The 26633-nt window shown below is 40.2% G+C and overlaps 1 protein-coding gene across 2 annotated transcripts in view; it reads right to left on the bottom strand.

Annotated features, from left to right (window-relative positions):
* Positions 1-26633, bottom strand: part of XRCC4 (X-ray repair cross complementing 4) — a 142159-nt gene that overhangs the window by 74784 nt on the left and 40742 nt on the right. For both annotated transcript variants that reach the window (XM_005529477.3, XM_014258236.2), the window contains exons 4-6: positions 11997-12163; positions 7042-7194; positions 6546-6649 (exon numbers count right to left, since the gene is read on the bottom strand). In XM_005529477.3, the coding sequence (XP_005529534.1) occupies positions 6546-6649; positions 7042-7194; positions 11997-12163 (424 nt within the window). The remainder of the gene's footprint in view (positions 1-6545; positions 6650-7041; positions 7195-11996; positions 12164-26633) is intronic.

The following is a 26633-nucleotide window of genomic DNA, read 5'->3' as shown; positions in this document are numbered from 1 at the left end:
CACGGGGGAACTGCCCCAAACAGCCTGCCCAAAAAACGGAGGAAATGTGGAGCCTGAGAAGGCAGCCTACAAAGTACCCCACTTGGCATCAAAAGAGCTGTCACACAGAACATGAAAGAGCCACAGGGGACAGCAAACTCTGCTCAAATGTGAATCCAGGTGTGAATCCAGGCACTGGGAGGCAGCTCATTCCCTAGCTGAAAATAAGGGCTTTCATCCCAGTGTTCAGGGTCACTATCCTTTTAGGAGCCTTTCTTCCTCAAGAACCAATACTTCTCCTTGTTGAAAGGATCCAAGAGCCAACAGTGCTAAACCAAACGTCAGCTCTTCCAAAGCACAGACATGTTTTCAAGAAGGGAATGGAAATCCACTGTTTTCTGTACACCAATATCTTGTTTTCAGTGTATCATGATATATACCTAAGTATTTTTGATGCTGTTTCTTCCTGCCTGAATTACAACTGGCAGAGGGGCAGGGCTGGATGGGATCTTGGGCAGGAATTCTTCCCTGGCAACTGGGGCTGTCCCTGGATCCCTGGCAGTGCCCAAGGCCAGGCTGGACATTGGGGCTGGGAGCTCCTGGGACACTGGGAGGATAAAGTTCAAAATGAAATTGTGTGACAGAGGTTTCCTGGGCAGGCTTGTGTTTCACCATGCACTAAATTCAGCCATTCCTGTCATTCCAATATACAAGTATACAAGAATTCAAGAATAATTTGGTGTAATAAAAATAATCCCAACCAGGTCCTTTAATTGCACCAGATCCCAAAAGAACCATTACCCTGGATGCTAAACAAATGCAGGGACTGTGGATTAAAGGAGAAACAAAAGCTGGGGTGGGGACTGCCCCTGGCAGGTTGCTGATGGCTGTCAGGAGTTTCCTGCTCACCTGATAAGCAGTGGCTCTTCAGCTGAGGATTGGAGGAGGATGAGGCAGAGCAGGGCTGTGGTGGCACAGCTCCAGCACCACCGATGTTGCAGTTTCACAACTGGGGAGTTAAATTCTCTACCAACAGGTGTCAAAATAGGCTTGGGAAATTATTACTCTTGGAAGGAGATAACATTTATGAAGGCACTGCTTCATTAATGGATTTAATTTTGATTTATTTACTTAAGAACTTGAACTTCATGCCATTTATTCTCCTTTCATGAACATATTAACACACCCACTCCCCCATTCCCCCCCAAAAAAAAAGAAAGAACAATTCCACTTCTGTTCCAAGTGCACATTGCTGAACTGTTGAAATTACCCTGGTTTTTCAGTTGAGGAGAAAAACAAACAACACTGCATTCATGGGTGTGCATCAAGCTTGGAATCACCAGCTTGGTCTGAAAATTATTCTAAAATAAGGATCTTACAATTTAACTTAAATATATTAAAGACAGTTAATTTGATGATTTATGCAGACATGAAATTGCAGTTGGAAAGATTTTACAACTCACCAAGGGAATAAAAGTTCTTTCATGTGTAACATTTAGTAGTATGTGGATAATACAGCAACAAACATTTTTAAATTTTACATTAATCGGTGCCGTTGCATCTAACTGCAGTGTGATCATTAACAGCTCTAATTTTTCTGATCAATCACCAAACTCTCACTAGGCTTAGCAGAGCGTAAATCTGACTGTGTCAGTTATATCAGTTCACTGAATAAAAACTCATTTTGAGGCAACAACATTCAGCTGCACCACTCTGTATGCTGAAGCAGGAACAATAAGAAGGTGTGGAGAGAATATGCAGAGATATAAGGAATTTTGATAATTTTCATAGAAAAATGTCAAAGTAATATGTTGTAAATCCCTCTTAGTGCAATATACTCGCAGCAGGATTTTTAAAGGGGCATGGAACATCTTGATACTTGTACTGTAAATGTATTTTGAACGTGGCACCTGGTGTAACACAGGAGGAAACCAGTTTGGCAACCACAAGTATTTCAGGGGCATACAACCATCAGGTTGTGGGGGAAAAAAAATCAGTTTTAAGTTTCAGGGGGAAAAAAAAAGGTACCTACAGCTTTAAGGGAAAGGGAAATGAGATTATTCCTTGGGATGAACCATTTACAATTACAGCCTGACAAAAGGAGAAATAATTTAAACCCGAGGTAAATTAAAATGGCTAAGTACTGAAACTCCTTAAAAAGAGACTTTTAAAGAGAAACCTCCACAGATAGAACCATAACTGCACGGCACAGCCGGGTGCTGTTACAACAGGCTTTTTTTATTATTACTAACTTTGATCAAAGCTTATTAACCAGCAGCACCAAGCCATCAGTGGATTGGACTACACAGGAGAGCTAATTAAATTTAAAAGGCCATGGAGTCCTGAGGGCATAACACACAATCCCCAAGGCAGAAGCTGGAATGGAGGGGGTGAGAACATTTGCATGATGAGGCAGTGGGAGATGGCAAGGTGCTTGCTCTTATTTACTGTGGGCTCTGCAAAGAGGTTAATACAACCCATTCTGAACCTGTCCTTGTCATCAAACACACAGAAAAGTGTGGGCACTGAATGTCTGGGGAAATATGGAATATTTCCACACACTTCAGCAAGAAACACAGATCATAAAATTTTATTTGATCCAGCAGGGCAGATCATGACATCCCTCCTTACCCTAAGGAGAGGTAACTTCTACCAATTATAATGTGAAATATAACTAAAGAATTTAGGGACAAGAGAAAATAAAACAGGATGCAAGCTGACTGTAAAGTGGTGCACAGCAGACTTGTTTTGTCCAGAGGCAGACACATATTATAGCATTTATAACTGGAAATAACAGGAATAAACCATAAAACAATTTCTTCTGTTGCCTACATCCCACCTGCTACATTATCCTCCCTATCTGCAATAGATTGCAATAATTAAATCTTTCCCTGCAGTTTTCTCATATACCTGGAGGAGGAATAACATTCTCTTTTCTGGTCACTTTCCAGGCACTGTGAAGAGTAAAATATTACCCTCCATCCACCTTTCAAACTCCTGGGAAAGCAGCAGAGAGGGGGAACATTTATCCCATCCTTGCTAATGTTTTAAAAGCCTCCTGACACATGGACCACTGAAACATTTTTCAGTTAATAAAAGGAGCTGATTCGCAGCACAAAACTATTATTTCCAACCATGATATCAAATTGTGATTTATCAGTCTGATACTGCCATTTCAGGATCCCTAGGAGGAAGGTCTCAGTAGCTGCAGTAAACCAGTAAAATTCAGTGCAGAGGGGAAGAAAGAGGAATTGGTAACAGCTGGGTTGTCCTTAACCAGAGTAAGTGTTTCTGTATCCTAAAATGACAGAAACATCTTGCATCAGTGTGGTGGCATCATGCTGAGTCACCCACTCACTCCTGTGGGCTAAGAGAAACACAGGCTGGCAACTTCTGGGGTTTGTGGTTTGGTTTTTTATTTTCCCCTTAAAGAACAACTGTGTCCAGTTGGCACCAGCACATGAAGGGAACCACAGCCTCATCCCACTCCACACCTCCTGTGGCATTTCCAGGTCTGCTCCAGATAGGGGAATTTTGTTGAAGCACCAGCAGAGAAAACAAAAACTACACACACCTTGCTTTGGTAACTCACAGAATCAAAACCAACCCTGTCCTGCTCCCAAGAAACATTCCCGACCCTCCATCCATGAACACCAGCAGGATTTCCTTCACCTCTTCCTTCCTCTCTCAAGCAGGAGTCCACAGGCATTTCAAGGACCTGACATGTCATCTGTAGCTGCTGCCTCAGAATTTATTAAACTGCAGTGAGAGCTGGAGTTCTGTGCCTTTCTCAAACTCACATTCATAGCCCTAAATAAGACTTCAAATAAATTCCTCCCTTGCTCATGGCATGACGGGAAAAGCTCTTCTATCTACAAATGTATTCTTATTTATAAATGTTGCACTATTTCTAAGGGGTGTAATTCTCATCAGCTGTATTTCTGAGTGCTTTAAAATACTCACTAATTCAATTTTAATTTCTTAATTTACAATACAAAGCATTAACTACATTGGTGTGTAGGCAAGACAAAAACTACCATGTCTGAGTTGATCTTTGTTTTAAGCTATGAAGCAGAAACCGATGTGAGAAAGGAAACCATAACTCAAACCTACAAACAGTACTGTAAATCCCAAAAAAAGAAGAAATTTTAGGTAAACTTTTAGATTCTGCCCCTTTACAAAGATTGCAATTAATCATTCTTACTTAATTTTCTTAGTATTTTTCTTCACTGGGTCTTGTTACAATATTTGCATCAGATCAACACCAGACTAATAACTAGGGAAGTCATTCCATTTTATTTTAATAAACATCAGCAGGTTTTTCTCCCATATCCACTGAAACACCATGGTATTTGAGTGCCCCAAAAATTCAGGGAGAAGAACAACTATTGGTGGCTAAGAAAAACCTTCAGACAGAGTTTTAAACTCTGCAGTTCAATAAATCCTGATTTTTTTTTGCTGATTTTGCAGTGACTGGATTTCATAGTTTCTGTGTAACATCCCCAGGAGTTGCTAGATCAGAATTATGTTGTGATGGAACCTCCCCAAGTTTTCCCTTCCCAACACTAACACAATCACCTGCTGAGCACTGCTGCTTTTTCAATTAATAGTGAATTATTTGGACATCTGCGTATACAAACACATTTTTACTGTGTGCATCAACACGTGCAGACACACACCTGCCTTCACTTTCCTTCAAAGAAGTGATTTAATTCTGATCTTCTCTTTTGATTGTGGGTTTCACCAGTATCTACTAAAACAACCCCAATGATCTTCTAATTCTCATTGACTCCTGCAATGACAGTTCAAGTCCAAAAGGGAATGAAACACAATGATGGACTAGAAGATAGGAAAACAAAGACAAACTGAAAAAAAAACCCAAATATTATCTGTTTGATCTTTTATGTCTTACAGTCCTTGATGCTTCATGCAGCTTTGAGCTTCATTGTCCACTCATTCCACTCATCCCTGAATCACTATTTTCTCCATGAAGACATGGTTTGCCTCTTTTTGAGTGTGAACATTCTAGGGCAGACTGCAGGTATTCAGCACCCAGAGGTGCTTTCCCCTTGTTCACTGAAAGAGAAAGCTGTGCACACAGGAAAAGCACCAACTGACCTCAGGGATACTCAGCAGTGCCTTGAAAAACTCAAGTGTGTTACCCAAAGCATTTACTTCATGGTCTTGATGTCATCTGCAAATTTTGCATCTGAACTCTTCCACTCAGGACCAAAACCCCGAGGATGGCATCCCTCAAAGGCAAAAGAAAGTACATTTTCTGTTTGCACCTCAAATAAAAGCACAGTGTGTTTTCCTGTAACACTGATCAGACTGGTCCTTCATGATGGCCTCAGCAGGGCAGTGGGTGTTGTTTTCATTATTAAAAACATATCTCTGTCTCAAAACTCACACTGGGCTAGTTAGGCCCCACTGAATTTAGAAACACCTTCCAGTTTTCCCTACCTTTTCACTGAACAAAGTATTTCTCATCATGTTACCTGAACTGAGCAATTACCACCTGACAGCAAAGACTTCTGGAGAGCACAGAGCAACATTAGATGGTTTCTTTCTGTGATCACAATTTCCTCCACTTGTCTGAAGCTCTGCCCACTTCATATGAAGCCATAAATTCCAGCAAACAGGCCCACATGAGTGACAAAGCTGTTAGCCACTGGCAACAGGGTCCTGAACACTTCTGGTTCCCAATGAGCACAGAAAATTGCTATTTTACAGGAACACATTTTTGTCTGATTACCTTTACCTGTGTGGAAATAAAAAGCCCCAGTGAGACGCCCATAGAGGACTCTGCAGACCTGCAGGGAAGTTTATGTATGTATTTTTGTACACATATGTGTATATATCTATACATTTATACAACCATATTGCAACTCTCAATGCAGTTTTGCAACTTGGATAGCATTTGCCTCATGTATTCCCACTCATTTGTCACAAACATGCCAAAATTCTGATTCACAGTTAAGTATCTTGTACTCTATAATGGGCCATCACTGCATCCCACACACTTTACAAGGCTCTAGTCCTGGAAAAATTAATCAGATTAAGTTTCATGAGCATCTTCACAAGGCCAAAAATTCTCTGACAAATTAAAGTGGATTCTGCTATAAATACATTTTCATTCCATTTATGCACACAGCTCTTTTTATAGCTGTTAAATCTCCTCTCCTTCCCCTTTTTAAACGCTATTGAAACTGTCAGGAGCTACCTTTTGCACTTTATCAATCACGGCACACACATCATGATTCCTAGAATTTAAAATGGAATTGTTGATGGTTCAGATACTGTTAGACTGTCATTAGTTCCACAAAGTGTGTAATTTGTCACTTTGCAAGAAATGACAGTGCCTTCACTCGTGCAACATACTTTTAAACCTCCCCACTCTAATTTGAAAATGCCAGTATTGTACTCTGCTTCAGGAGAGGTATTTTTAAGGCTTGCTGGCTGGCTTGTCACAGAGCAATCTGTCAGGTAGTATTTTGCCTTCCTTAAGGTTTATTCACACAAAGCCTGTCTGTGATATCACACAAAGACAATGCTCTCTGTCTTACCTGATGGCAACGAGGCCCATGCTGGATTTTCACTTTCCTCATCAGTGCTGGCATCATAGTTCTTTTCCCTCTTTATAACCATCTGAGTAGTAGCTATACTATCCCTAAAAACATCAAAAGAAAGGAAAAGAAATGAAGATATTTTTGTTTCTCAAAGGAATTAAATAATTCAGGGAGAATATGTACAGAATTACAACCTATGGAAAGGGCAGAGACATGATCTGATTGGAAAATCAGCTGCAGCTCAGCAGAAAACAGGACAGATCCATCAAACACTCACTTCTTGGCTACAGCACCCACAGCAATATGCTGCTGCTTCCAAGGATGCCAGAAAGAATCCTCCTCTTCCATGACTTCCAGGATTGGTTTGGATAACCCAGCACTCAGCCAGGAAGAACTGTCACTCACTGTCAGGGCCAAGGAAATGGAAACTGAACTAAGCTAAACTCAAATATGCACCAAGTACTACACCAAGAAACTCAGGGAAATTAAATACCTTGCGCATTTGGCATCCACTGCAGATTCTTTAGCTTCACTCAACAACTTCTGCAAGCTTCTTATCTTTGCCTTCTTTTCATTCAGCACCAAAACAAACTTGCTATAAAGGTCTGCCTCCAGCTCCTCTTTAGCTTCCACGCATTTTTCCAGCCTGCAGCACAAAATTAACTGTTACACCAGCTCTTCTGTTTCCTAGAAGACAATTCTGTCATGAGGCCAGCCAGGAATCCCCACTCCAAACCACGCACGGCTGCTCCAGCACCTTGTGTCTGAAACAGGCCAGAATAAGCTATTTTCTTCTTGTTGTTTTTCCACAGAGAAGTGCAATGAACTCTGCTTCCAAAAGGTAAAAGCTCCCAGATGTGAATCTCCTTTCTCCTCATGCCTTTTTTTTTTTTTTTTTTTGGTAGCTTCTTGCACACCTCCATCTGAAACAACTAAAATTTAAATAGGCAAATGTTCTTTATTTTCAATGCTGAATCACAACAGTGGGCATACCTTAGCAGGACAGACATAATGAAATTATAAACAGATATGATTCACCTTGACAGGTCTCAAATCTGGACCACACACAGGTGTGAAATATATTTGAAGAGGAAAAGAAAATACCAAAATATGAAAATATGAAGATCTTAATATCTTCAGAGGAAAATGTATTTCAGGTTTTAAAAAATTTTAGTATGCACCTGTGGGTAGATGAATGTCAATAAAAGGAAGCACAATGGGAGTATTAAATTAAGAATATGGTTGTATAAAGTCTCATAAGAAAAACTGGAATACAAGCAAACCTGAGCACAACAAATTAAGTGATTTGTGGCAAATGTAATTCTGTATTTAATTCTTATATTTCATAACCTTTCAGTTCTTGGGTTGAACCACAAACATTTTATTAGCTGTGTACACAAGAAGCAAATAAACATCTCGATAAACTTACTGATCATGGTAAATATAGTAAATAGTCATAACTTAAAAACATTTCTTTCAACAGCCTGTGTAAGGCTGTAAAAAAGTTTAGAAGGCTTATTATGCTATTAATGCAACAGACTTTAAAAATACTAATTTATAAGGCAAGAGATTTCAACAGACTTCCTACATAAATACTAATTATTTTGTTCACAGATCAAAACCATATATGATGTAAGAAGGAAGACAACAGCAAAAAAAAAAATCTCATGAAGTATTAAGCCTACTGTTCAATGCTTTAGGGATATGCTTGATAGTTGATAAATAATTCATCTAATTTAAATGCAAATAGCAGAACATCATTACCATATAGATCAGTTCAATAATTCCTAAATGAAAGATCATAGGTACTAATCAACTACCAGGAGACTTTCCACCTACAAAAGGGAAGTTAACTGTTAACTGGGGAATAAATAGACAATTCATAAAGAATCATAAACTCTAATGCAGGGCCCAGAAGAGCCTGGACATGCTTGATACTAATTATTTCTGTATACATAAAAATGGGGGGAAAAAAGGATTTTGTCTAAAATATGCTAATCTTGTCTGTATCAAATCCTGTAGAATAATCCCCTCTCCCACACATAAACCAGGGAAAGCGGTTGCTCTCTGCCTTTACTTTGCCAAGGCACTGGCTTGTGTTGGAGCAGTTGAGGCTGATTCAAACAATGAGAAATGTGGCTGACTTGGCCAAAAAAGTGCCATTTAAGACAACTTCAGTGATGCCCTCAAGTGCTGCAAAGACATCCCCTGATGAAAACCCATGTGAATGGAAACTTCCAGTGAAGTAAAGCTGATGCTGCCTGGACTGTGAGTAGTACAGTGGAGAAACCTACTGCAAGACTAGCCAATTTCTTCACTCTCTGGAGAAAAAAGTCAGCATCTTGAATATTAGTATTAGAATATTAGCTCTTCCCTCTGGGCAAAACCCATTAGTAGTATGCCATCAGTTAATCTCATATGATTGTTTTCATTTACATGAACACCTTTTGTTGATTTTTTTTTCCCGCTATTCAAAGCTATCCACATCCAAATGCATTCTCCAGACACAGAATGGCAGTAATTTGGCAAAATACTCAATGTAAAAGCACTGAATATCACAAAAGTGCCACATTAATGCTGTACTTGTAGGTTATGAGCCTTTAAAATACACTGCTATATGGCACATCTGATACTTTAAAAGAGACTGACAAAAGACAAGGGTTTTGGGGACAGAGATGCAGAAATTGTGCAGGTGGTGAGCATCCACTGAGGCATTCACCACCTGAGCTACGTGAGCACAGAGCAGAGCTGGCTGGGTTTCATGGCTGCCAACACAAACTTTAATTGCCATTCCTCACGTGCTGCTGCCTGTGTGCACCCTGTGTGCCTCAAACACCATCTCTCCAGGCCAATTGCAGGAGCTGCTCATCTCACAGACACCAAGAACCCAAATGGGGTTTAATTGCTGGAGTGTTGCCTCCCAATTTCTGCATCCTCAGGTCTCTCTGAAATGCTTTTCACATGCCAAATTGCAGCCAAAGGTGACAGGGATCCAAAATCCTGCACTGAAAACACACACTGGCAGGGACTATGACAAACAATGAACTGAGAAATTCATAATAAAAAGCAAGATTTCAAGCAGTGACCCAACACAGAGCAATCACACATGCTCTACAGAGGTGAATGTGAGCCATGAAACTTAATGGCATTTCTTTAATTATTAGTGGCAGCCTTCACAATCCAAGACTAAGAAGGAAAGAACTCAGCACCTCTGGTATTCATCCCTGCTCCCAGTGCTCTAAAATAATTCCCGATCTCACAGCACTGCTCCCTTGCATTTCAGATTCACCCTTCCCCCAGCACTGGCAATGGTATGGAATGTTGATGAGCTAATGCTGAAGACCCAGTTTCAAGCCCAAAGTACCTAGCTTGCATTTTTATAATCTGCTTGTGGTTTAAATATACTGTCACTGCAGTTGACCACAACATAAAGTGGCAGCTATTTTGAATTTGGCTTGTCTACACAAATTTTAGACACCTGATAAAAAAAAACAGACCCCAGGCCCAAACCAGAAATTAGATTTTTATTGTTGAAGGAATTATTTTGCTACAGGTTATTATTACTTAAAATTTGCCACCTCCATTATTAGGGAATCACAGATGGGTTTGGGTTGGAGGGGCCTTAAAGCCCAGCCAGTTCCATGGGCAGGGACACCTTCCACCATCCTAGGCTGCTCCAAGCCCCAGTGTCCAACCTGACCTGGAACTAATCAGCCTTGAATTTTCTCTATGAAATAAAGAGAGCAGCTGTTCTGCACTGACATTTTAACTCATCCATCCCTGAGGTGTGCACACACAGATACACACACCCAACCCCAGGCAGCCACTCGCTCACCAAAACCTCCGTGATGGGCAAGAAAATCCAAACAGGGAGATGGAAATGGGATGACTGAATAATTCCACCCAGTGCCCCACGACTAAGGGGCACAAAAGCAGCTCTCAGAAGCCTGCCTGCTATGTTTTAATTCTAATGAAGTCCTGAGGAGAGAGGCTGTGGGCAGAGGGAGCTGCTGCAGGGCTGGCGGGCGAGGCAGGAGCGCAATTCCCCACACCACGTGCTCCGTATTTGATGTTTCACCACTCAGCACCGTGAGTGGTGCAGGATGCAAATCCTGAAATCCTGCCTCCTGAACAAAGACAGGCACAGCTTTGTTCAGCTCGGGGCAACTCTCAGCATTTGGAGCTGAAGCAGCAAAAGGAGACAGCAGGCTAGAACTGGGCTGTGGTAAAAAGAATTTTAAAAAAACACTACGCCAAACTAATTTAAAAAAATTAAATAAAACAAATAAAAAAACTCCCCAACCCCCCCCCCCCCAAAAAAAAACCAAAAACCAAAAAGCTCATTATTTCTTGAATGAAAATTATTTATGAATTATTGTTGTTCTGCATTTAACAGACATGGCCGAAGACTGCTGACCATAAAACCTTCACTGTATATTTTGAAAATCCACTTTTCATGTACTCAAAAAGATAAACATGATAAATAAATCCACCAGCTTGCACTGAGAACAAAGTCACACAGCTCTGATTTTTTTTATATATTTTTTTTTTTCCTTTTTCCTCCTTTTCTTTGGGGTTACTCTGTAAAAAAGTGCCACCCCACCATGGAAATTGATACAAGCACTAATGCCTCTTACACATCAGCGTGTAATGCAGTACAGAACACGGGTTATACAATACACTATTGTTCAATTACACTGTTAAGCAGTAAAACACTACTTAGGGGAGGCCCTTTGCTTGTCAGGCAGACTGTCAGGAGAAACTGTTACTCATTTTAATGAGAGGGAAACAAAACTAACTCCTCCCAAAAGTTGGCTCTCTTTTTCAAGGTAAATTAACACAAATTAGCTGCATTCTTTCATCAATCTTCCTAGATCGTGTGTTTTTTCAGGTAAAGCAACAGAAAAGCAAGATAAATCTCTGACTGCTCTGCCCTAAGAGTTCTATGATCAGTGAAACAAGCATAGATTATTTCACTACAGAATGATTGACAATTCAGGTTGTAAATTCAACAGCAATTACAAAAATCTCTTGAAAAATAATGGTACTTTTCCCTGTAATACTGCACTCATTTTTCAATTCCGGCTTCTTCAACAAAGAAAACTGATGAAAGAAACAGCAATTTATTCCCCACACAAAAATGTATATAATTTACACTGCCAGTCCTAAGAGTTACAAAAAATAATGTTAATGAAAAGGCTTCCTAAAGAAAGTTAAACTAATTCCACAGATTTTTAGGTGTTTGGGAGTTTTTGCTAACTCATAAGCTAAAACCACCTTTAACTGCAAGTTTTTTAGTATCAGTTGCATCTTTGTCAAAGGGAGGATATCCACAACCACATGGGCTGTGGGTAACTGAGCTCAAAACATGTCTCAAACGCATAAAAATTTCTGTCCTCTGCTGCTGAGCTTCTCAGGTGTCACCTGTGGATCCATCTGGGAACTCACCTCTTCTCTGCATCGCTACAGTTGCTGAGAAGCTTTTCATTTTCTCTCTGCAGATGCTCAGTTTTGGCCTGCAGCTTTCCCAGCCTGTCCAGGCAGTAACCAAGGAGTTCCTTGACCACCTCTGCTGGCCTTGGGACTTCCTGCAGCTTCAGAGATCCAAGTCTGAACTGGGACACAAGGAAAGAATGAGTTATTTCAACTGTACAAGAAACTTCGCTGAGGCTTTGCTCTAGTAAACTTGAACACATCTCCAATAAGTGTAAGAAATACCTTACAGCCCTCCAGTTCAAAGGGGGACAATAAATTTGTCATGCAGAGAATGGAGAAATACGTGGAATGATCTACATGCTAATTATTTCCAGAGGGCCACAATATTGAGAAGGAGTCTGCAGCAGCTCCGGGCCGGCCAGAGGCTGCGGGAGCCGGGCCCGGCCAGGCCGGAGAAGGGAAGGCCCAGAGGGGATCCCGTGGATCCACACAAACATCTCCGAGGGCTGCCAGAGGACGGGGCCGGGCTCTGCTGGGCGCTGCCGATAATAAAATAAAGGGCAGCGAGCGGCAGCCCGGCAGGAGGAAGAACTTGTGTCCATGGAGGGGCAGAGGCCTGGAACAGCTGCCCAGGGAGGGCCTGGAGTGTCCCTGTGTGGAGCCATGGCAGCCCCAGCTGGGCACGGCCTGGGCTGAGGGAGCTCCACAGGAACCTTCCAAAACCAAACTATTCTGGGATTCCTTGAAGCTAATATGAAAAATCTAGCCAACAAGTTGCCACCTTCAGGGCTCAGACAGTAAGTTCTTAATCATACAAGGACTCCTTCAATTAAACAGGCAGCCTCATCAACTCAGTGAGATTAAAGGATCTGTAATGAACCACTGTGTGTTTTCAGCAATGGGGATGCCATACAGGACGTACAGGAGGTGTGAACATATTTTGTTTTGCCTGGTCTGGGACAAACAACAGAAAACTGTTGTTTTTGTCATGTCAAAGGAAGAATAGCTCAGCCATACATACAAACCAGCGCCAGCTGAGCTACAACCATGCAAATCTGGGTGGATACACATTAATATACAACACAATAGTTTGAGGGAGTGGAAGAAGGAGAAGGGTTCGTCTCTCATATCTTGTGATTATCAAAAAGACTGACATAAATTTTGTGGCATTTCCCTGTGGAGAGAAGTATTAGCCATCTTTTCAGCTTGAGTAACTATATACAGCTATAGCATCCTATAAAAAAACATAAATGTAAGTGGTACACACTAGGGAAGAGTTCACTCTGTTGTGGCACCTCACCTATTAAAATCAGAAATGCAGTTTGATTTGGTTTTTTTCCCCATTTTACTTGGGAAGGCATGGAAAATTACATAAAAGACATCTATTTAAAAAATACCTATTGTTTGCTAACTTTTTAAAATTTAACTTTCACTAATGCCTTAACACTAAAAGAATTTTGGCTGGTAAAGGTAAAAGCTGCTCACAAAGCTTCCAAAGACATTGTTTGAAATGAGCAACAGTGCTTCCACACAGACCTTTTATCTGGGGAAGTCTCTGCCACATGATACCATCCTGACCTCCTTCAGCAAGGTCAGTCTGTCAGAAAATGTGTAAAACCCAAAGGTTTAATTTCCAATTAGCCACCAAATACACATGTGCTGTCTCTAAAGCGTTGTTGTCTTTAGCTGGCACGCATCTGATAGCTACAGATGAAAAGATGCTTTTAATTTATTTTTGGAAATTAGATTACACTATCAGTAGCCTACAGATTGGTGTGCACCCCCTGAACATCACACTTGCTGTCTGACAGCATTAACAAAGATGGACATTTGTGTAAAGGAAACTGTTTTTCATCACTTGCAAGCCACCACCACACTATTTGGATAAAGAATTCACAGAGATAGAGAGGCACAGTAGCACAGATAAATAGGATCACAACCTTTTACCGTGAAGGAAATAGCAAGGAGGGCACATAATTTTTGTCTTATGCCTTAATATATTCAACTGAGATCAGGTACAGGCAAGTATATTTAATCAAGACAAACAAATTACAGTTTTCAGTGCACAAAAAGAATGAAAAATGCATAATCCTAAAACAGGTCAAAGTGAGTAGCAGTAGAATTATTCTGAAAGCCTGGTACCACTGCACAACCAAAATCACGCCAGACACACAGCAGACACTCCAAAAGCAACTGTAATTATTGAAAACCCCCAGCGCTGCTACAGGGACACAGGGTATGCGCCCAAATTTGCAGGTGTTGAAGTCCAACACGGATGGTCAACCTTCAGTTTACCCTTTAGTTCAGTCTTTATGCAAAGCAATTGACCATTACCTACTTTCTCACTATAAAATTCACTGTCCTTCTTCTGTGTCTTAGAAACTGAGACCTGTGGACCATTACTAGGAGGCCTACAAAGGTGAGCAGAGCAAGCCCGTCACCAGGAGGATTAAAATTATCATGCAGGTGCTGACAAATCAACTAAAAAAAGGAAAAAAAAATAGTAAGGTTTTCTGCAAAACTCTTCTGTACCTTCCCTCCTCCCACAGTCATCTAATCTTAATTTAGGATGGCTGTGGGGAGCACATTATCCAGCTACCTCCAGGGAAACACACAGAATGTTTGGATACAGCCCTAATTGAAAGAAAACCAGTGCGACAGGCTGAAATAGCGGAAGGTGTCCCTGCCCATGGAAAGGAGTGGAACGAGATGGGCTTTAAGGGGCCCCCCATCCCAAAGCACCCAGTGATTCCATGATCCTGGACTGCGTGCTGGTGCTCTGCCTCCCTCACACAGCACATCACACGAAAACCAAAATCCCCTTCTGGCAGGCAGCTCCTCCAGCATGGAACTGTTTTCCAGCACCTATTGAACACACAGAGATGTCAGCACTAACAATAGCAACGCTGCTATCTCGGCTAATTACAGCCCAGTGGCGTTCGCCCCACCAGGAGCCCGGGGCTGAGAGGCTGATAAGCCAAAAAGGCAGCCAGGCCCACTGAATTCCCAAAGCGGCACTAAAACAACGTCAAGAGAAATGAAATCTCCAGGCAGCTCTGCTTTTGAGTCATGCTGGCACCCGAACTGGAAAGCGGACCGGTAGAGGAGAAGATGACAAAATAACACAATTTTGCATCCAAGAACTCTGAATTTGGGACTGGCGTGTAAATTGCAGACAGAATTTTAATAAAATTCAGTGTTGTGGGGGAAAAGGATTAAATTAAATTTAAATTTAATTTAAAATTAATTCAATTTAAATTCTCATTCAAAAGGAGATGTTAGTTTTTCCCACAACACTGCTAAGATTGTCCTTGCAACTAAAGCAAGAAACAGTCCAGTTATTTGTCCTTCATCACCAAAACCACAGTAGGGAAACTCCAAACAGTTCTAGGGAGATGCAGTGGAAGTGGTTAAAGATCAGGATACCATAACAAACAGTTAACTGGGTGGGATATCAAGATAAACAGCTCTTGGGTACTGCAGGAGTGAAAGAAAACATCATTAACACCTCACTAAGCTAATCTGACAAGCAACACGTCTTTGGTTTGGATCACGTTTCCGAGGTGATTTTGTAAATTTGTAACGGTGAATTTTAATTTTTGTTGTTGTTGTTAGCTTTGTAAATTCCTGCACGTTGCTGCTCCCCAGATGAATTTAAATTTCTCACCATCCTTACAGCTGCTGCAGCTCTCTGGCTCGGCATCATCTGCAGATGTAACTAATGTGCTTTCTACTTCCCCTTTCAGATCATTCAAGAAAACATTATGTAAAACACTGAAGCACTAAACACTTCATTTATACAGAGAAGGAGTAGATCTGGTAGAGGTCCCAGGGGACAACTGACTGACTGCCCTTCAGTTTCTGCTTTATTGTTTGTTGGCATTTTATTTTTAAAAATTTTTATGTTCTTACAAGTGCAGGAAGGTGAACACAGAAGCATTCAGAAAACTCTGTTCCCTTAATCAGAAATCACAGTCATCACATATCCACCAGGCCTGTATTTTGAACTTGAGAAATAAAAACAATTAGAAGGTTATGCCAAAAATGTCATTTTCCCCTGACCTCCCACCCTGCCCACTGCTTGTATTCTAGAGATGAGGGAAGAAGTGATCTCAAACATAAGACACAAAATATTACAGAAATAACTGAAAAGTTTCTCAGTTTTTCTTCTAGATGCTTATGCTTACAGGAAGATGTGCTTCACATAAGAAAATAACAGTTACTAAAAAATGAGACAACACATTTTTCACAGAAGATTCCAAAACTTAAAGTTACTTTATTGTATACTGACAGTGAATTTTAATTTTGCATGAAATAACACAGATCTGCTATATAATCTTTGCATTACTACCCTAAAAAAGAGAGTTATCATATCTAAGGCAATAATTATCAGAAGTTATGCACTGAAAGGAGGACTTTCACACAGCAATGCCTCTCTTCTGAGTCAGATTCTGAAGATAAACACTAACAGTCAGCTTATTTCCAATAACAATTTTTCACTATGTCTATAAGAAAAAAAAATCATGCTGGAAACTCTCATTACATCTGCTTTGCTGGCTGTGATTTCTTTCTCTATTAGTAAAGTATTCCAACAACCCTTTCTAACAGTATTTTTTATCCACAACATATTTAAGGAATTCTATACTTCCAGAAGGTAGGAAAAAGAAAAAAAAATAATTAGATAGATTCTGTCCCTTGTTGTCCTGGCAGGGTAGAGCATATAGATATATATATATAGATGTATTTATAGATCTATATGTTGTGTGTACTTGTGAGCCTCTTTCCTGTTAAATCTTAACCCACAGTATTTCAATTCCTCCTTCTCTGTTTTGAAGACTAATTAACAATTTTTGGAGAGAGCACACTTGACAGATACTTCAGTCTGATTTTCAAATGAAAATACTCCCAGCATGTGAATGATAGAGGTTTAATCACATGAGCCAACCTTGTATGGCCTTTTACAGGCTCTAACTCGGCTCACTCAGCTTCCACTCCTCCTGCCTCTGAGTGAGAAGAGATCTTTTCCTACCCCTGAGTGAGACACAGAGATCCCCGTGCTCTGCCCCTAAAACAGAATTTCAGACTGAGCTAGCACACCCAGGAACACCTACTTCCATGCAGACAGATGCTGCTGCCTGCAAGGTATTGCTCAAGCAATATCCTTTCACCAGGGAAATATTAAACAAGAATCTGAGGGGGAAAAAAATAAATTCCAGAGCAGCCCACCAGCACGGAGCAGCTGTGCAGTCCCTGTCTGGTTTCTTGGAGACCTGCAGTCTGTGAAATCAGCTGTGACCACTGTACTGGAGCAGGAAAGCCCTACAGATCCACACAACAACAAATCCTTTTGTCACTGCCCTGTTCTGAGCACAGAATCACAGAATCAGAGAATGTGGAGGGTTGGAAGGGACCCCAAAGCCCATCTTGTTCCATGGGCAGGGCCAGCTCCCAGTGTCCCAGGAGCTCCCAGCCCCAATGTCCAGCCTGGCCTTGGGCACTGCCAGGGATCCAGGGGCAGCCCCAGCTGCTCTGGGCACCCTGTGCCAGGGCCTGCCCACCCTGCCAGGGAACAATTCCAATATCTCACCTAAATGTCCCCTCTTTTAATTTCTACCCATTCCACCTGGTCCTGTCCCTCCAGTACCCAGTGCAGAGTCCTTTCCCTGCAGCCCCCTCACACGCTGGAAGGTGCTCTGAGGTTTCCACACAACCTGCTCCTTCACAGGGTGAACAAACCAAATTTTCTCAGCCTCTTTTGGCAGCAGAGGTGCCCCAGTCCTCCTGACCAGCTCTGTGGCCACCTAGAAAAATCCTGCTAGGAGATGGTGTTAAAAGCTGTACAGGTGAGCTACCCATACCCTTTGTCCACTGCTGATACTGAAGGCAAATTCTTTACTACAGAGTCTGGATGTCTTAATTAAAACTAGTTAGTCTTGAGTTAATTTCATTCCAAAGGAATTGTTAGAAAAGGAAGTTGTGCCTTGCATGTGAGATACAGCAGCTTCTTTTTCTCAGTTGAGAGCTGGAGCATTTGCAAGACAGACAGGCTGTGATTCCCTCTTAAATATCAGCTACCTCTCCTACTCCACAGACTCTGAAATAAGGTAGAATCAACATTTGGATAAAAATAAGCTTTCACTATGAAAATACCTAAGAATTTAAAAGAGAAAAATGTTAATGAAAATTCATGTACAGGGTTAAAGAATATGACCTACAAATGAATGATGCTGACACTCACACAAAGAAAGTATTGTTACAAGCTTGAATCTGGAAAGCATTATACCATTTTTATTTCTTAAGTCAATCACTGAGTGGTCTTGATTTTTTAAAGCTGTGCCACTATTATCTCGAGGGAAATCATTCAGCAGTAACTATGACATCCCTGGGTGTGGTAATAAAACGAGTACACTGGACTTGCACAATATAGTGATGACAACGTGAAAGCAGAAGTTGCTTTTGTAAGAGCAAACTCTAGGAAGCTAGAAGAAATTACAAAGCACCATGGAAGCCAAGAAATCTGGCAGGTTACATCAGACGGTGTAAAAATATGATCACCAACCTCCAAAAAACAAGTTTAACACAAAAATCTTGCCTGCAACAAACCTCCCTCCTGACGAAGGCATTACAACTACTCTAGAGCAAAACAGCTGATGTAAGTGATTGGTATTTCTCTCGGGCTTTTACCACACACTGCAAAAACCTCCAGAATTGCCATCCTATCAGCTCCATGTCCAGTGGAAATTAAATTCCTTCTGGCTTCACTATTTTGCATGGGAGCAGTTCCCAAGTGTTTTTTGGAGAGCGTTCCACTGTTCCTCACGCCCTCAACCCCACACACTCATGGCACTGTGGGCCCCATAAGGATTGGGGTGCAAGGAGGAAAACTACAGAGAAATTGGAAATATCACCAGGTGCCAGAACACCCTGAAGGCTCTGTTGCTCCTTCCACCCCTCATCCAGCTTTATGCTCAGCTCTGATCAGGCTCTGATCCTGAAAGCCCTCCATGAAGTCACTGACTGGGAATGAGCTCTGAGCATCATTTTTTGTGGGGCTTGCACCTCTGTGCAATCACAATAAACAGTGTCACCTAAATCTGTCACATAAACCCCCTCATGCAGGAATTTAACTTCACAAAAGATTTTCTACATCTCATTGGTGTAGCTGAGTTATGTTTTCCTGATTTGTCTCCTCAACACACACACACACACACGCGCCCAATTTGTATCCATTTGTTCTAGGACATACTCTGTTCCCTGGCTTACAGTGTTCTTTTCCCTCTGCCATGTTCAGACTCCACAATTTATAGATAAATCACTTTCTCAGCAAGTATATTTTTATGTTGGACTAAAGCTCCATATAGCTTTGGCTACATACATGTTACTTTCTCTATCCCTCATACCACACAACCTTCCTCTCAATTCCAGCTTGCATTTCTTGACTGTTAACAACCAGGACATTTAATTTCAAATATAAACCACATCAACCTAGACAGTGAAAACCCACAGAAAACAGACACAGACTTTAATACTGATAATGTTCAAATATGACATAAATCTGTTTGCATGTTTCATTCCTTTCCTTTAACCCTGTAACATCTACCCTGTGTAAGCATCATCAGGATATCATCAGGATGCCTGGTTCTTCATTTTAGGATGCCTGGTTCTTCAGACAGTTTTGGAATTAAAAATGGTAAATGAAAATAGTAAGAACATGAGATAATTCTTAAATATCCCCCCCAAAGGAAAAAAAAACAAGCATGGAAATAGGTTAGAGTACCAGAAACACCTACTGGGCAAGTAACTACTGGGTTTATTTCATGAATGGCACTATATCCATATGTCTTTCCTTAAAGCCTTTAGAAAACTTCCTTGTTTAATCTCTACACTCTTCAGAAACACCATATTTCACATATCTATACAATCAGCTACTTCTGTGAAGCTTAATCCCACCCAGGCTGAAAGGGTCTTTAGCTACTGAATTTTGACAGCTGTGGCATGGTCTGGTCAGGATCTACCCAGGCTGTGATTCCACTACCTCAGAGTGCTCTGTAACCATTTTTTCAGTCTTACTCTAAAAAATATTGCTCATGAGAGCACTTCCTCCTAACTAACCTTAAACATATATATATATATGTGTGTGTGTGTGTGTGTATATATATATGTATATATATATGTATATATGTATATATGTATATATGTATATATGTGTATAGATATATGTATGTATATATGTGTGTGTGTGTATATATGTATACACACACATATATGTTTATGTAAAAAATCCTATCTTTGTAAAAAATAAGATGTATTTCCAAAAAATGCAGGAACTAAGTTGCAGAGCATCTGCACTACATAAATGCTCATTTCTCAAGGTGCTAAGCCACAGAAAGCTGCCACTAATTTCCACACCCCCCCACACCAATTTTTTTGACCACTGCGCAACTGAATCCCTTAAAATTAGAAATACACTAAATACTAAAACAAACTGTGGTGGGGTAATACTCAGCACCTGTAACATCAGGTATTTCTTCCACTTTTTCCCTTTTTTTTTCCCCAATGGCAATCACATAAATTGTTTCACTTCACCAAGAAAAAAAAAAAAAAAAAAATCAAAGCAATTGGAGTAAAGAAGCCAAAGGCAAAAAATATATAAAAATCAGGTGTACAAGATAGTTTTTAGAGCAATAAATGTGGAACAGACAACTATACCTTACAGTTCCACAAGGAGTGATTACATGATTATGTGAAGAACCAACAAATCAAGTATTTCGTTGGATTTGGGATGAAATTACTATTTCACCACACAGGAACTGTCAGGTTTGCATTTTATGCATGCACCCCAAATGATTTATTCCTCTTCTATGCTTCCCCTCTTTTTATCGCTCCCTTCTGTATTTCAGGCAATATTGTCCGTTCAGCTCCCTGCTACCCCTCAGCCTCTGAAGTTTGGTTACAAAGAGGACTGAAGCAGGACACCCTTAAAGAACCTTGTTTTTTTGTTTTTTTTTTTTTTCACTGTTTCTCTCATTAATTCCGTGGCTCCAGGCAGGATCAGATGTGTTCCCACCTCGCTGAGCAGGCAGGCAGCAGGTCTGTGAGCAATGGAACTACTGAAGGCTGGTTTCCCATGGCTATGACTCTTGTGCTGGATCCCCTAATGTCTAAAAAGGTGAGAAATCCAGTCAAAGCTTTTCCCTTATTTAATGCATTCATAACTTCTCTCTCCCGTGAGGATTTGCTAGTGTCTAATAATACAGTTGATCTCATTCCACAGCTTTTTCCAAAGCAGGCACATGAATAGGGTCTCTTTTTCTCCATCCAGGCACCTATTTCCATGAAACTAGTAGGAACCTGATATCTCTGAGACCTTTACTCCTGTCAAATCTGTTTGAAATTGTCCAGGAGTTTCAGAAGTTACTGGGGGAAAGGGAGGAGGTAAGAGGCTGGCAGTCAGCAGAGGCACACAGCATGACCACATAAGCTTTGTTTCCTCAGAAAGCACGGTAAAACACTTGCACTTTTTATTTTTTTTTAAACTTGCCCTAAATGAATTAGGAAATGAGCTTTACTTGGAGATCTAAACTTGTTTTCTTCCTTGTTTCTCATGTAATTTATAGTGTAGCATTAATACAATAGACTCTGGACGTAACATCTGGATCCAGGTCTCAGGGCCTAAATGCATGAACAGTTCACAACTGTGTTAATTTAGATTTTAGAGACTTATAAGATAGCTTAAATCCCAATTTTTTTCCTAGAGGCAAAGAACAGAACATGGGCCCATTAACATTAAACAACTGGCACACAAACTTATCACACAGCAACTTCTTTGAGCTGGAGGCTCGAGTCTCCCTGAAAGTATGAAAGGATACCTGCCAAGGATTTTTAATTTAATCTGATGGTTTTTTTGGGGGAGGCTTTTTTTTCTTTTTTCTTTCAAATATTCCTCATTTATGTTCAGGTTTCCAACTCAAAAATTATTCCAGAAAAAACCCACAACTTATTTAAATAAAATGTTTGAAGGAGCAGAGTGAAGCTATTTTTCTGCAAAGCATATGTAGCATGAACATGAAACACTGAAAAAAAGCATCATGCAAGCCTTTAAAATCCTCCAGAGAAGCTTCTACAAACATTATGAAAGGTAGACACACATAAATGTGCTTTCAGCCAAAAATCTCCAAAATAAAAGCAAGACTTGCAGGAGTGCTGGTGATATTACTGTCAGTAAAGGTTCCAAGGTAACAAAATATAAATGATTAATACTTCCAAGATTAAAAAAAACCACCATGACATGATGTGCTACATAATAGGAGTATTTTAATTCGACCTGTCAACTGATCCTATTCCTACATGTGAAGCCCAGACTGCAGCTTTCCTTTAAAAACTGTAATAAAGCACAACTGAAATGTCTGGAGTAGTAACTGTCAGATATGAAGACAACTCATCTTGGGAGCTGCTTCCCCTTCAAACACTTGACCTTTAGGCTTTGGGAAGTAATGGAAACTATAAAGGGCTGGGTGAATACACCCTTGGAGCTGATGTGCCAACGTTTTGCAGTAATCTGGGTCTGATTCCCCCTGAATGTGCTGGCAGTAAACAGCTCCAGGATTGCACATGACTTTTTTTCTTTTTTTTTCCCCCCTCCCCTTTGGAAAGTAAATGTATAACCACGTGAATAAGCATGAGATAATGCCTAGACTGAGGCAAAATATAAAAGTGTTCCCAGCTAAGCACTACAAACAATTTTCCAGTGTGAGTAATAATACTGCACTCATTTAGAACAACCATTGACTGTTTTCAGGATGGTATTTTACCCTTTGTTTGAAAATAAAAACCCTTCAAGATGTTGAAAGCCACGTGCTGAAGCCTTCGAGATCCAAACACCTAACTATTTAATAAAAACTTAATTGAATGGAGTTATTCCATCCCACTTAAAAAAAAAAAAAAAAAAGGCAACAGATTGAATATTGTGCACCTAATCTGAGCAATCTGAACATCTGTGTATGCTGTGCCCCACCCACAAACATGGAAATAACTCAATGCATCATGACATACATACACTGAATATGAAAAAAAATTCAGTAAAGCCAAAATTCCAAGCAGTGCTGAGTTCACAGAAGGACATAAACACTTCTATAAAATTGTCAAGACATGAATAGAACATTTCTTTCCATCCAAGAGGCTAAAGAAATAAACAAAAAAAAAAAAAAAAACCCAAAATCTTATTTTCACATAGAAAGAAATCAGCAGAAGCTCAGGTTCAGGAATGCAACTCAATTGAAAAAAAACTTTATTGATTTATTTCTCCCTACAGTTACATCCCTGTTCTTACTGTTCAATTTCATCAGCAGGAAAAGCTTTCCCTCACCCCTTAGGATACTATTTAAGTAAGCTTTAAGCAAAATAAGAATGAAATTTTTAAAAATCAAGGAGTAGTTCACTTTGTTTCCTTGTAAAACACGAGGGAAACCCAGCTCTCACATGACATTTTCCCCAAAAATGTCTGGAGGAACCACTGTGTGACTCCAGGCAGAAATACATGTTCTATCATGTAAGAATAATTAAAATACAACGTTTTTGTTCCATAGGTAAAGGCCATTTCAGAGCATTAACTCATCATAGGTCATTCCCAAGTGATCAAATGTCACTTCACCCTGATAATTATGAGGTGATTATTAAGTTCTATGTCAGATCCTTTCATGGGCACTACAAATTCAATTCCAGCAAGTAATTTTTCTGTATGGATTATTAAAATGATAAAAGGCATCAAAATTTTTGCATTCAAGAAATCCGTATTAAGTTCAAATAACAGTTCTAATAAAAATAGGTTTTCTGAAAATTCAAATCACCTGAATCTATCTGAAGACAAAGAAATTCCCCTATCTTAAATCCCTTACTGAATGCTTAAAATGAACACAATTATAATACGTCTTTTCACAATGGAAGTTTTTACTCAGATCAAAAGCTGGAATGGATTCAATTAGAAAATATTTTTCCCTGAAATCTTATAAATTTTCGTCTGCAAAAGAAATATAGCTCACAGATAAAAAAGTTAGACTAAACTGGTTGCTAGCAACACAAACAAAACATTTACTTTCTTTTCCGCATAATACCGTTTTTCAAAAGTTTTTGTGACGAAGTATGTAGAGAATTAATGTTTTCTTAAGCCAAGCCAAGCCTGGATGAAGGAAAGCATTTTTTTTTCTCACAGTTAGGATCCTATAGAGCACAACTGGAACCTTCATGGGATCATGTTTTAGAACATGAGGTGCTCAGACAAGGCACCGAGAAGCTGCATCAGGGCATTTTATCTGCAGAACAAAACAGGAAAAAGCTTCCAAGGAATCGAGGGAAACGAGTGAAGGCTCCTTGATTTCTCCCAGAGCAGAGACAAGGACAGGCTTTCTCTGGATGGCCCCAGCAGTTTGTCAGGGGCCATGAGCAGAACACTTATCACAGAAACGCCTCAATGTCACAAAGAACCTCAGGATTTAATTCCATCCTTGCAGCAATTTCAGTGGAGGGAAAACATCACTGTTCAGGTCTGTTGTGTTGTGTTTTATTTTCTTCATTTTTACTTGCCAGCAAACCAGCACAAAAGGAAGAATCTGTGGATTTTATGAAATACATGGCAGTAGAACTAAAGGTTTATGAACCAGAAAATGCTGGGATTTTTTGGCTTTGGTTGGCTTTGGTTTTTGCTTTGTGCTTGTTTGATTTTTAAGCACTCATTTTATTAGAACACTAGGCAATATCCTATTAGGATAATTATATAATATTAATATAATAATATTGTTATTTAATACAGAATAATAAAATACTGTGGTATCACCTTAAAGAACATCTGAGGTTGAGCTCATGCTGTTTAACATGATCAATAAAAAGAAAAAAAACACCAACCAGCCAAAAAAAACCCGCCAAAAAACCACCAACCAGAGAACAGTGCATACACTGAGGTGATAAAAAAGTCAAAACTCAATAAACACATATATTTTAGTCAGCAACAAGTTGGAAAAGAAGACACACAGCAGCAAATGCAAGCTGAAGATAGAGAGGTAATATTTCCTTTAAAGCACAAAACATCTCAGTGCCACACGTCAACCATCAGTTATCAGCGTTAAAAAAAAAATCACTATTCTAAAATTATGGGCAAAATAAGATCCAAAGGGATGGGTCTGTCAAGAAGCACTGTTTTTCAAGAACCCATTTTCAAGGGCAGGTTCTGGTGACTTGGGGAAGCCCTGCCCAGGAAGCTCTGATGGAATACCTGACTGCAGGACCACCCTACAGACAGCCCTGCACACAGGGAGAGGGATGAGAAGTTTAATTTTATAATTTTTCTTATTTTATATCAATATTTCACAGTCAAACAGAGAGTGCTTGGTGAGACAATGGCATATCCAGAGCTAAACAGGCCTGAGATGTTCATGTAGGCTCTTTTTTGACGAGGATAAAACAAGTACTTGCATGGCCTGAGGCAAGCAGTTATCTCCACTTGGCTAAATATAACTTCACTGAAGTTCTCAGCAGCCTCCTGCACTGCGTGCTCAGCCACAGACCTGCAAAAACCTGGCCCCAAATAGAGTAACACGAGGCTTTTCTTAGGGACATACAAGGAAACCGCTCCTTTGAGCAAATCCCACGCGCAGCACATGGAAATGCTCGAGGAGGCTTTTGGAAAGAAGCTGTTCCACGCTCCGGGACTCGCTGAGGTTTAAACACATGAGATGTGATTATTTATCCTGAGATGTAAGCTGGGGGAAATGGTGCTTTCACCCAGCTGAACTGGAATGACACTGGGAGTGTGAAACAGCCCAGGCTGGGAAGCAAAATTGTGTTAGTGACTACACCAGCCCACACAAAGACAAGCCAGAGATGAACCAGAGCAGCAGCCCCAAAGTATAAGAACTCATTAAAAAAAAAGATGGGAAATATCCCTATCCTGTTCCTGACTTGCAAATTGAAGATTATTATTTCATGTTTTGCAAGACCAGAGTCCTGTAGCCAGTAGCCACTCAGACCAACCTCAAAGCCCACTGGTTTGTGGCTGGTTAACATTTAAACAATCACTAAAATAAATAAAAGTTAAATCAGGATGCTCAACATCCTGTTAAATAATTTCTTTCTCCTTACTTTGAGCCATTGGAAAGCGATGATGGTAATTACAGCAAATGTTACTTGAAAATAGTACCACGGAACAAAAGAAAATAGGTAACTGCTATCCAAATTTCTGTTAACATTAATTATGTCAGAACACACTGAAACTTGCAAAAGCTGCGTGTTTATTGTCTCTATATTTTTCTTTTATCTACTGGAGCGCAGCAATTCAAATATGCTGGAAATAAAAATGATGCCATGCTATCTGAACACGGGGATGAAATTTCCAAGAAGCAAAAGAGATCTGATAATAATTTCATCACCTTTGTGTATTGAAATCTACCTGAAACACAGCCTTCCATAGCAAATGAAGGAACCTCCATTGTTAAGCCTTTAAAAATAAATTGGAAATGCTTGGGTCTTCACAATCCAGAAGTTTAACATCAAAAACAAGGGTAATTCGTGCACTGTCTGCCCATCCCAGCTTCCAGCAAGTTGGGGTTCCTCTGAGATTGGGACCAACCCAAAGTACAAAAGTCCTGCACCAAGAACTAC

The sequence above is a fragment of the Pseudopodoces humilis genome, chromosome 4 (genome assembly GCF_049639895.1).
Source record: "Pseudopodoces humilis isolate 2021_Gansu_Grassland_sample_001 chromosome 4, ASM4963989v1, whole genome shotgun sequence".
Lineage (NCBI taxonomy): Eukaryota > Metazoa > Chordata > Aves > Passeriformes > Paridae > Pseudopodoces > Pseudopodoces humilis.
Note: the sequence above shows the minus strand (reverse complement) of the source record. Positions and strands in the feature narration are given on the sequence as shown.